This window comes from Hemitrygon akajei, chromosome 12 (assembly GCF_048418815.1).
Source record: "Hemitrygon akajei chromosome 12, sHemAka1.3, whole genome shotgun sequence".
NCBI classification, from domain to species: Eukaryota; Metazoa; Chordata; class Chondrichthyes; order Myliobatiformes; family Dasyatidae; genus Hemitrygon; species Hemitrygon akajei.
Window position 1 is genome coordinate 27,812,446 of NC_133135.1, and position 12,702 is coordinate 27,825,147.

Consider the following 12,702-nt stretch of genomic DNA (forward strand, 5'->3'; position numbering starts at 1 on the left):
AATTTGCAGAATGTTCTCCTGATTTAATGGTGATTCCGTGAACTTGTCCTGCAAAAAAAATACAGTTCACCTCCACACACAAAATGCTGGAGGAACTCAGCAGACCAGGCAGCATCTATGGAAAAGAGTACAGTCGATGTTTTGGCCCGAAACGTTGACTGTACTCTTTTCCATAGATGCTGCCTGGCATGCTGAGTTCCTCCAGCATTTTGTGTGTGTTGCTCGGATTTCCAGCGTCTGCAGTTTTTCTCTTGTTTGTCATTTCATCTCCATATATTTGAGACCAAAGCAGAAATGTCTACTCCTTTAGCCACTGGTCATATACTGGGAAACAGACGGAAAATACATTGGTGTCAGTAAGAAGAAATGAATAAATCATAGTTTTATTAATAATATGAACGTGTTCACAAACTATATGAACGTGAACTTTATAAACACAAGAGATGACAGTGACAGGTCTCAGCCAGAAATGTCAACAGTTTAATCCTCTCCATAGAGGCTGCCTGACCTGCTGAGTTCCTCTGCAAGTGAACTTTAACTGTTTTCTGCATTTGTTGGAATAATGCCGAGACAGAAACCAAGGTATTCAAATAAGGTACCACCCTGGGGACTGACTTGTGAAAATTGTTGGCTAAGTAAACTTTTATATAACGTGCATAATTTGTATGAATTCATTTTCAAATAAAGTTGAAAATTGTGGTTAAATTGGTGCATGTGACCAGTGTACTGATATGGCAATTTCTACCGGTACCAGATAACATTGTGCTAAGACTGGGTGACAGCAGCAACACTAAAATTGAAGGGTACTTAGACGAACAGCAGCACTGGAACTTATTGCGTACAAAAAAGTGATTAACACGATGTGAGATGGCACACATTGCTAAAGTAGTGACAAGTCAAATACTTTGAAAAGAAAATATGACCAAAAACAATTAATTAAACACACTTGAAAAACACAGACGGAGGTTTATTATAACTGACTTGTATGTCATGGAATTTGTTGTTTTTGCAGCAGCATTACAGTGCAAGACATAAAATTACTATAAATTACAAAATATATAAACAGCGCACATTATGGATGAATGATGTAATGTTTTGGTTCATGGACCACTCAGAAATCTGAAGGCAGGGGGAAGAAGCTGTTCCTAAAACATTGAGTGTGGGTCTCAAGGCAGCCTGATGGTAGTAATGGGAAAAGTGCACACACCCAATGCTGAAAGTGCTTAGTGATCGATGCCGCCATCTTCAGGCACTTGCTCTTGAAGATGTCATGATGGTAGGGAAGGCTGTTCCTGCGCCAACACCGGAGAAAGTAATGAAAGGCAGAGAGCGCAAAAAAAGGCATGATAGAATCAAGGCCAGGGGAGGGTGAAGATCTCAAGTAGCAATGGTGCTGACTGAAAAGTAGTCGTAGTGGTGTAAGACTTCCGGAGGAAAAGTGGACAGAGACAAATTAAATCTGAGATTGCATTTGGAGGAGAATGTCAAAGGAAACTGGAATGTCAGAAATATAAAATACTGAACTGGAATGACTGATTATCAGAAATTGTTGAATTTCATATTGAGCCCTGAAGGCTGCTTGTTCCAAACACAAAGACAAGTAATTTTCCTTAAGCTTATGCTGAGTCTTGTTGGAAAAGTCTAGGAGGCCTCAGATAGTGAGATCAGAATGGCAGTAGGATGTAAAATTAAGGTGACAGGCAATGGATTGAACATGAAGAAGGTTGAGAGGGAGATAGTGTATTATTTTATATCATTTAGTAGATTACTCTCATGCTGATAATCAATATACGTATATAGAAAAAGTAAAGGTTGGCTTGGACCATACGTAAGATGTCCTAATATTTCTTTCCAGACCCTACATATCCAAAAGCCGTTGCATAGTGAGGTGTTAGACCTTCCCCACGGTAAAACCTACTACATGCAACTCAGAGCCAAACCCAATGGACTCATTTACAGAGGATACTGGAGCAGTTGGTCGGACACTTTCACCGCAACCATCCCAGGCTCTATCGGTAAGTGTGGCATACTGCGTGCTCATTATAGAAGCACGGACATTATTGGGCTGTGTCGTCCTGGACCTGAGCCGCTGCCTGGATCCCAAACAAACTCGGATTCTAAAGATGAGAGGCATTATGTAAGGAAATGATGCATCGTATTTCAGGCTGTTGTCAAAGTGTACATTTATTACTCAGGCACCAAAATACAGAAAGTAGTGAAGTTGCATAATGAACTCATCCAGCCTAGTTTCTTGAAGACCCAGGTGCACAGACTTCACTGTTGAAGGGTTTGACCTCTGCCTGTCCTCTGAGTAATTTCCCTGATTTATCCATGTTTGGTTGTTTAAGAAAGGCTCTGGAAAAAAAGCCCTGGAAATCGTAGGCTGGTGAGCCTGACATAATTTGTGGGTAAATTATTGGAAGGAATTATAAGGGGCAAAGCATATAAGTATTTGGATAGACATGGCCTGACTTGGGATAAACTTTGTGCATGACCGTTCATGCCTTGCCAATCCTACAGAGGTTTCCAAGAAGGCTGATGAAGCGAAGGCCCTGGACTTTAGCAAGGCCTTTGACAAAGTTCCACATGGGAAGCTGGTCCAGAAGGTTAAGTTGCTCGGCGATCAGGATGAAGTCATCATTGGCTTAGCAGGAGAAGTCAGAGCTGGTATTACATGATTGCCTCTCTGATTGGAAGTTTGCTGCAGGGATTGATGCTGTGTCCATTGTTGTTTATCATCTATATTAATGACAGATAATAATGTGGTAAACTGGATCAACAAATTTCTGGATGAGGGGCATTATAGACAGTGAGGAAGGCTATCAAAGCTTGCAAAATAATCTGGACCTGCTGTGGGAAAGGACTGAAAAAATGACAGAAGGAATTGAATGCAGACAAGTATGACGTGTTGCGCAGTGGGAAGACAAACCAGGTTAAGACTTTTATAGTGAATGATAAAGCACTGAGGTTTGTGGTAAGACAAAGGGACAGGAACATAAATCCGTAATTCCTTGAAAATGGCATCACATGTAGATAGAGACATGAAAAGAGAGCTTTTGGCACATTGCTTTTCATAAATCAGGACAATGAGGGTAGGAGTTGGGATGCTATGTTGAAGACAACACATACAAAATGTTAGAGGCACTCAGCAGGTTATGCAGCATCTGTGAAAAAGAGTAAGCAGTCAAATTTTCGGACCGAGACCCTTCATCAGGACTGGAAAAAAGATGTCAGATTAAGAAGTTGGGGTAAGAGATGACAAAGTGCAAGGTGGTAGGTGATAGGTGAAACCGGGAGAGAGGGAGGGGTGAAGTAAAGAGCTGGGAAGTTGATTGGTGAAAAGGGCAGGAGAACATAGAACATAGAAATCTACAGCATATTACAGGCCCTTGTTGTGTCAACCATGTAACCTACTCTAGAAACTGCCTAGAATGTTCCTAGCGCATAGCCCTCTATTTATCTAAGCTCCATGTACCTATCTAAGAGGCTCTTAAAAGACCCTATGGTATCCGCTTCCACCACCGTCACCAGCAATGCATTCCATGCACCCACCACTCTCTGTGCGAAAACTTCCCCCTGACATCCCCTCAGTACCTATTTCCAAGCACCCTAAAACTATGACCCCTCATGTTAGCCATTTCAGCCCTGGGAAAAAGTCTCTGGCTATCCACATGATCAATGTCCTTCATCACCTCTATCAGGTCACCTCTCATCCTCTGTTGCTCCAAGGAGAAAAGGCCAAGTTCACTCAAGCTATTTTCATAAGGTACGCCCTCCAATCTAGGCAACATTCTTTTTATGGGGAATCTGATAGGAAAGGGTAGAAGTTCATGGAAGAAAGAGAATGAGGAGGAGCACTAGAGGGAGGTGATGGGCAAGTAAGAAGATAAGAGAGAGAAGGAAACAGGAATGGGGAATGGCAATTATCAGAAGTTTGAGAAATCGATATTCATGCCATCAGGTTGGAGGCTACCCAGACAGAATATAAGGTGTTGCTCCTCCAACCTGGGTATGGCTTCATCACACCTGTAGAGGAGGCCATAGACTGATGTGTTAGAATGGGAAATGGAATTGAAATGGGTGGCTATTGGGAGGTCCTGCTTGTAGGTGCTTGGCGAAGTCACCCCCCAATTTAGGTTGGTATTACCGATACACAGGAGGCCACACCAGGAGCACCAGATTCAGAAAATGACCCGAACAGACTCACAGGTGAGGCATCGCCTCACCTGAAGGACTGTTTAGGGCCCTGAATGGTAGTGAGGGAGGAGGTGTAGGGGCAGGTGTAGCACTTGTTCTGCTTGCAAGGATAAGCACCAGAGGGAGATCAGTGGGGAGGGACAAATGGACAAGGGAGTTGTGGAAAACGGAAAGTGGGGAAGAGGGAAAGATGTGCTTGGTGGTGGGATCCCATTGGAGATAGCAAAAGTTGTGGAGTATCTCCCTCCTGGTACTTATCCTTGAACAACACATAATTTTACACACACACTCCAAGATGTGACTTCTTAAGGAAGTTTTAATGTTTTGATTAAAAAAGGGCATATTTTAACACGTGTCATGCAGATAAGTTTGTTCAGAGCAGTGCCTTAGATATACGACTTTCAAAGGTTTTTAAACTTTTTTTAAGTGGCTCCAAAAGGAACTTAACAACACAATTGAAAATAAGTTAATAAATAAATATATGTGACTAAAATATATAAATTACCAAAAATATATTTTAAAACATAATTACAAGACAGTAAGTCACAGATTTACTTGCCTTATTTTCCACAGGGTTCTGTAAGCTTCTATTTAAGCACCCTTGTTCACACAGCTGAGGACAGTTTGCAATGCTCACTGGCCTTTCTCACCAGCGTGTTAATCTACACCACTGGGTTCAATGTTAGAACGAAAGGTCACGTGAATTTGTGTTGTGTGCGATGTCAGCATTTGGCCAGGCATGCAGGGAAGTTCAGGGTGAGCTAAGGCCATAACAGCCAATAGCCAAAGATTTTAACATGAAGGTGTATCACTAGAACATCATGAACGATCCCACCCTCCCTGCTGAAGGATTGTTTGTCACACTCCCATCAGGGAGGAGGTTATGTAGGCAGGATCACCAGACACAAAAACAATTACTTTCCCCAAGCAGTAAGGCTGCTCAAAACCCCCACCCACAAATCCACCACTCCACCCCCCGGCCACCACTACTTCATCTTTTCCTGTCAGTCACCTTATAGTACAGACGCTCCTTTGCCTAGTGTCAATCTACATATGTGAGCTTTTCTATGTATTTATACAGTATTTACTGTGTTTTTATTATTGTTATTGTATTCCTTATTGTGTTCTTTTGTGCTGCATCAGATGCGAGGTAACAATTACCTTGTTCTCATTAACACGTTTGTTCAGGATGTGACATTAAATAATCTTGAATCCTGTATTGTGAATATTGAAACCGTGCATTGTGAGTGTTAGCAAATTCAAACAGGTTGATAGATTATATCAATTAATCTCCAAGTAACCAGCAACACAAACCATTGACGACTGCACACCACTCTTGACAGCACATTCATTAATTAATTGCAACACAGCTATCAACCAATTACAGTATCACTCACACCAACGTACATGGGCAACTGTCCTGAGACAATGGATCCTAGTTCCTCTGTAACCAGACAAATGAACCTTGTCTGGCATTAATGAGTTCATTATTCAAACTTCTAAATTTCGCTGAAGCAATAAAGAAGTATTGGAAGGCCAGGATAATTGGACTAGTCAATGCACAGATGTAATTAAACTGGATATTCATATCACGTATTCTCTTTATTTTAGTGCACCACTTACACTGGACATCGTAGAGCACAGACCATAGAACAGTACAGGCCATTCAGCCCTCCAGGTTGTGCCGAGATCACACTTTAACCTGCTCCAAGATCTAGCCCTTTCTTCCCACATAGCCCTCTACTTTTCTTTCATTTCTTTGTGGAATGGGCTGCTAGCGACAGCGGATACCATAGAGTACCATAGGGTACCATAGGGTCTTTTAAGAGACTCCTGGACGGGTACATGGAGCTCAGAAAAATAGAGGGCTATGGGTAACCCCAGGTAATTTCTAAAGTAAGGACATGTTTGGCACAGCTTTGTGAGCCGAAGGGCCTGTATTGTGCTGTATGTTTTCTATGTTTCTCTTTGTTGCTTTCAAAAAGCTGTTCTGCTGTATCCTGCCAATGACGAGATTGCAGCACGCCAGCTAAACATGGGGTTCAGTCATATATGAGCACACCATTTTTATGAAGTAACTACTGTGTTTAATTTTTTGAAAATACTCTGCAAGAAGCAGAATTAAAAGTGCAGTTAAAAATGACATGCGGACTACCCAATGATGTTGAAAATAACCAAATTGAAAGGTTATTTGCACTCTGACCATATTTAACTCAGAATATTTCTGGAAGAGCTAGAGTGGATATCTTCACTCTCCTCAACACCGACTCGCTTTCAAGGACTCTACAACTCATGTCCTCAGTATTATTTTATTTATTATTTGTTTCTTCTTTGCATTTGGATGGTTTGTCTTTTTTTTTTGCACATTGGTTGTTTGTCAGCCTTTCTTTGTGTATAGTTTTTCATTGGTTCTATTGTATTTCTTTCTTCTGTGAGTACTTGCAAAAAATGAATCTCAAAAGAGTAGTATGTGGTAGCATATACATACTTTGAGAATAAAATTACTTTGAGCTATCAAAGAATATTACATTTTTAACAGACAGAAGCTAATCAGAGTGTCTGTGCAGGCCTTGGCTGACATTAGACCAGTCAAAGTTGTAGTGACAGATAGAGGGGGCCCTTGAGTGAGAAAAAAACTTAGTGAGACAATCAGCGTCTGTGGGAGGAAAGGAATTGTTGACATTTCAAAATACTAGAGTTTGAAGAGGCTTTCCAGTCTGGGGATAAGTTCTCTCACATTCAAAGCATGAAGGTTATGTCCCATTACATTGTCGCTCAAAGGAAGGCCGACATTAAATTTAACCTAGAAACTAGCCCAATGGTGAGTGACCAAATGAACCAGCTGATATGTTCAAATCATCAGTTCTGGAGATGTGAAAGATTCCATAACAATGCAGAAGGCAACTCTTCCAGGGCAAGGACAACGTTCAACCCTCAGCTGAGTACACTCAAAAAGAAATTAAGATATCCGCCATGTTTCTGATGTTTTGTGCCTAGCAAAGTTTCAACATGCGTTGCATAACAATTTAACTTTCATGTTTATTTAACTTTCAAAATAATCTGTTGTACCAAGCTCTGTTTTGCGCCACGTGCCGTATGAATACAAGTATGTTTGGTGTAATATAACTCCCTTTCTCTGACAGGTCCAACTGTTGTCTCTCTTGTTGTTGGTGTGGCACTTCTGCTGACGATAGCACTTTTCGTGTCTCGTCTCATCTTTCCAAATACTTACAGGTACCTGCAGCAACAGTTTTGAACGAATGTCACTCAGCTTCTCTGTAACATGGTGACAATTATCTGTGTCTGTACTTGCAAAGGATATTGGAACATGAGCGACTGTAGGTTGTGACTGCATCGATGCAACTGGTGCCATTCAGGTTGATCAATCATATCAATCAATCTTCATTCCAAGCAATTAGTAACACCGCCATGGGTGATAATGTTTCGCTTTTGGCTATGCACACCGGGTTATGTTAACCATTGTAGTTATTTTAATAAAATTGCACTGGAGGAAAAAACTAGATTAAAATGCAGTAAAAATGAAATGAGAAATTAAGGAATCAACCTAGGATTTTTCCAGACTACTGCATTGTAAATTAATCTACATCATGACCACATCTAACTGAGAGAATTCCTTGTAAGCTTTAAAAAGCTTTACTGCTTTGAGTGCTGTAGGAATAAAAATATCGGCATGGGTCTGAGTCAGGGGTTCCCAAATTTTTTTATGCCATGGACCCCTACCATTAACCAAGAGGACCCTGGACCTCAGGTTGGGAACTCTTGCATTAAGTGATCGTAGAACTGGACCAGAAACAAGGAAGTATCATTTTTTTTTAAAAACAGAAAGCAGTCATTCTGGTCCTTAGAGTTTTAAAAAATTTGTCTTTATATTCAAGATCTCCATGGTCTTGTCCATACTTTGTTCCATAACCTCTTACACCTTTATGGTTAAGAGGACTATGCCTCCTTCCAATGCCAGCCTGTTGTGAAAGCCCACTTCCTTTGGCCTAACAATTTGCAGACATGCCCAAAAGTTACACTCTAATACCCTCTACCTCCACACATTTTCCCCTCAAAAGAGGACATCCTCTAAAGTAACACACACAAAATGCTGGAGGAACTCAGCAGGCCAGGCAGCACCTACAGAAAGGAACAAATTACCAATGTTTTGGGTCAAAACGCTTCACGAAAGCCAGCTTATCCTTAAGAATACCTCAAGATGTGGGGCACAAGTCCAATTACTCTTCTAAGAAGCGCTCTTTAACATTTTTTTTTTGTTTTATTTTACTTATGGGACTTGGGCATCACTGACAAGGATGACTTTTAATGCTCATACACTTTTGAATGGCTGGTGATTAACTATCTTCTTGAACCATTGTAAGTCCTGTGGTGAAGATGTTCCCATGATGCTGTTGGGTAGGGAATCCTAGGATTCAGACCATTACCTGAAGAAACAAAGCAATGGTAATATAATTCTGCTTAAAGGGAATGTATAAATGGATATCTTTTTTTTTAAGATGTATTTATTTCAAGTATTTAGAAGATCATCTTTACTGAGAGAATGTAATTTTAATCAAAAATGCTAACAATTTCTCATGACAGTAATCTTTCCTTGTCAGTAATATGAAGAAAAGACTGTGGCCACAGATTCCAAACCTAGAGAGGCTGTTGGAGGGATATCTCATTGATTTCCAGAAACACTCTCAAGTAAGAAGGTCATTTAATAATACAAACAATGCTGCTATTGAGACACATAAAATCATTAGTTTAGAAGGGAATTTGGTATTATTTGACCTTATGTGTTCAATGCAGGGACAAAGGTGAATAGAGGAACCTTGAATGTTTTCTCACTATTAAAATAAAATGTGACTTTGGGGTATAAAAGGAGTTATGGGGCAATTATATAGAATAGTCTCGTAGCAGCTAGCATAATGCTTTACAGCACCGGTGATCCGGTTAAATTCCTGCTGCTGGCTGTAAGCAGTTTGTATGTTCTCCCTGTGAGCACTTGGGTTTCCTCCAGATGCTCCAGTTTCCTCCCATATTCCCAAGACGTACGGGTTAGTAGGTAACTTGGTCACCTGGGTGTAATTGGGCAGCATGGGCTCAGTTAGTTGGAAGGGCCTGTTACTGCGGTGTATCTCTAAATAAAAAATAGGTTACATTGACAAAGGGGTGGAGAAGACATGTGGTCCAACTGACAGACAGACTAGAATAGTGAATGAAATAGCACAGGTTCTGAATATAATTGTTTCAACATTCATAAGAAAGAAATGTGGAAGATTGTCAACATAACCAACCTGTTCAAGTTCAAGTTTATTGCCATGGGCGTACATGCCCAGGATATAAATGCCATGAAAATGTTCTTTTTGCAACAGCAGCATAGTGTCACGTACCCCGTGACGGGTTACAGAACCAGCAGAAATGGAAAACACGTTGGAGTCTGGTATTGCTAATAATTAATAGTGTGTATTAGTAACTATGCAATACGGTAATATAAATGCAGATATATCAAACAGGTTAACAATGATTACATACATATATAAGTGTGGAAATAGGAAAATCAATCTTCTTCAAGCCTAGGGGTAAATAAACACAGTCTTACGATTGATGAGAAAAGTTCAGTTCAGTTCGTGGCATTGAGTCGAGTAGTGATGGAGAGAGAGTTTTGAGTCTTCAGGTAAGCTGAGGCCGTCGATTGTCCCATTGTCTTCCGAAATCCTCTCAAAGTCACCGACTGTGACCATCACAAAGGCAACAGTTCTTCTGTGGTGGAATTATTAACCCAGGCCAGGGTTGGACACACGAATAACTCCCTTTTCTGCACCACAAGAGCCACTGATCGATTCTCCTGATTGATCCTTCAAAACCCACCTTCTCTTTGGGCACAATAAAGCTCATCCAGTGTCCAAAAATTGTGTGTGCCCGTGTCCAGCAGCTGCCCTGGCATTTATCTCAGCATGCTGAACACCAGCATCAAACTGCTCCACCCTTCTCTCTCTATAAGAACTTACAAGCAGGCAGTGTCCTTGTAGGAATGCAAACAAACTGCCAAGAAACCGTAACATCAATCTTCCGAGCATTCTTCGCCTCTCTCTCTCTTAATAACAAGGTTTCTGCATTGGACACCTCCCTCTCTCTCTTTCTTTTTAAGAGCACAGTTCATAGGGTCAATTCAGGACCCCGTCACAATAGTACATATCAAACATAAACTGCAATAAACTTATATTAACATAACTTATACAAAATAAGCAAAATAAACATACTGTGTTAGTGTAAGAAACCTCCAAGACCTTGCTGCAGGGTTTGGAGGCTTACATGCTTCAATAATCTGACAACACAAAAATGGTTGGAATTGTAGATAATCAATAGGTTGTATAGAGATACAGTTGGATATCAATTAGCTGGAGAGTTGGGTAGAACAATGGCAGATGGAATTTAATTCAGACGTGGACTAGATAATGTTTTTTTAATTAACCCAATGAGCAAATATTCCACAAATACTTATTTTGACAAGATCCACTAATCAGCGTAACAAACGTGCGGAAAATTTAAAAGCAAATGAGAATGATGAAAGACTGTAATCTTTTTTCTGTTGCCAGCCTTTGCAGCCCACCTGTGACAAACCTGTTGACAATGAGCCTCTCCCTTCAATTCTGGAAATCATTTCTGAAGGAATTGGAAATGATGGCAAGAAATGTGCAGAAGAGCAAGAGGCTGTTTGTCAGAAGCATCCCTCCAATGCATTCTCCACCAGCAAGCCACAGGAAGAAGAGACGAGTGATGAAACCAAGGGCTCCAGCAACGGGATGCAGAACTATATTTTTTTGGATCTGCAATACTCATCGTCTCTTCCTCAGGAAGATACAAACTTTCACAAGAAGGACAAAAGTAATTTGGTGCATGACTGCCAGTCACAAAGGTGGCTTTCTGGCCCTGACACGAAGGCCCACAAAGGACATATCCAAAGTGACATCAGTGGGAATAAACAGCTCACCTCATTGCAGCCAGTTAATGTTGGTGGCCTGAAACAACATCACCCAGCACCACTGGTTAGTTATGACGAGGTGCTCCAGCTCTTTGCTCACTTGCATTTCCCAGTGCCATTTGATTATCGATCAATGAGTGCAACAGACATTTCAAATCATACGTATCTCCTTCTTTCTGATTTGGAGCCAAATATTTTCTCCCAACAGTGCTCTCTACTCAAAGAATAAACTTCTGTAGACAGCTACACAGTAGCACCAAGGCAGCATAACAGACGTGTCAGTGGCTAAAACACGCATCGCCTAATAGGTTACTTCTACTAAATGATGTGGTCTGTTTCTTCTTTTATGAGCTTATTTCTGCTTACCAATTCTGCAGAAAGATTTAATTAATGTCTTCTTTCATCATTGATTAAAGAATTATTCTCTCACTTTGCCATTGGGTAAAACAAGCTTTGATTATTCTGAAAAAGGACTGAGACCAGATACAAGCAGTCCTTCCCTCTGCACACACAGAAAACAGAACTTCTGATGTAACATGTAGTAATAGTGCAAAATTTTCTTAAATCCCCATCATTTTCCCATGGAAATGAATCTCAGGGTTGTATTTGGTGACATACTTGCACTTTAATAATAAATGTCCTTTGATTTTGAATTAAACACCTCTGATTATCAAATCATAGGGAAATATTGCATCAATTCTCTTGATTTTCATTTAATTAGTTGGAAACCTGGACAAAAACAAGTTGAAGACTTTTTTTCCTGAAGTGGGAGGCTGAGGAGCCAGAGGTTGTGGTACATATAGGTACCAATGACATAAGTAGAAAAAGGGAAGAGGTCCTGAAAGGAGAATATACGGAGTTAGGAAGGCAGTTGAGAAGAAGGACCACAAAGGTAGTAATCTCAGGATTACTGCCTGTGCCACGCGACGGTGAGAGTAGGAATGGAATGAGGTGGAGGATAAATGTGTGGCGGAGGGATTGGAGCAGGGGGCAGGGATTCAAGTTTCTGGATCATTGGGACCTCTTTTGGGGCAGGTGTGACCTGTACAAAAAGGACGGGTTACACTTGAATCCTAGGGGGACCAATATCCTGGCGGGGAGATTTGCTAAGGCTACTGGGGAAACTTTAAACTAGAATGGTTGGGGGGTGGGAATCAATTTGAAGAGACTAGGGGAGAAGAGGTTAGTTCACAAATAGAGAAAGCTAGTAGACAGTGTGTGAGGGAGGATAGGCAGTTGATAGAGAGGGGAGCGCTCAGACTGAAGATGTAGCAGAGAAGGAAGAAAAAGATAATAAAGTTGATCACATTGTTAGGGATAAACAGAGAGGAAGAGGTGGAAAGTTTCTTAAATGCATTTATTTTAATGCTAGGAGCATTGTAAGAAAGGTGGATGAGCTTAGAGCATGGATTGATACCTGGAAATATGATGTTGTAGCTATTAGAGAAACATGGTTGCAGGAGGGGTGTGATTGGCAACTAAATATCCCTGGATTTCATTGCTTTAGGTGTGGTAGA

The 12,702-nt window shown here is 40.8% G+C and overlaps 1 protein-coding gene across 1 annotated transcript in view; it reads left to right on the plus strand.

Annotated features, from left to right (window-relative positions):
* mpl (MPL proto-oncogene, thrombopoietin receptor) overlaps nt 1-11,615 on the plus strand; it is a 31,525-nt gene extending 19,910 nt beyond the window's left edge. Inside the window, exons 9-12 of the mRNA XM_073062779.1 lie at nt 1,856-2,015; nt 7,341-7,431; nt 8,817-8,904; nt 10,800-11,615. Of these exons, the coding sequence (XP_072918880.1) occupies nt 1,856-2,015; nt 7,341-7,431; nt 8,817-8,904; nt 10,800-11,414 (954 nt within the window). The 3' untranslated portion in view covers nt 11,415-11,615. The remainder of the gene's footprint in view (nt 1-1,855; nt 2,016-7,340; nt 7,432-8,816; nt 8,905-10,799) is intronic.
* Nucleotides 11,616-12,702: the final 1,087 nt, after the last annotated feature.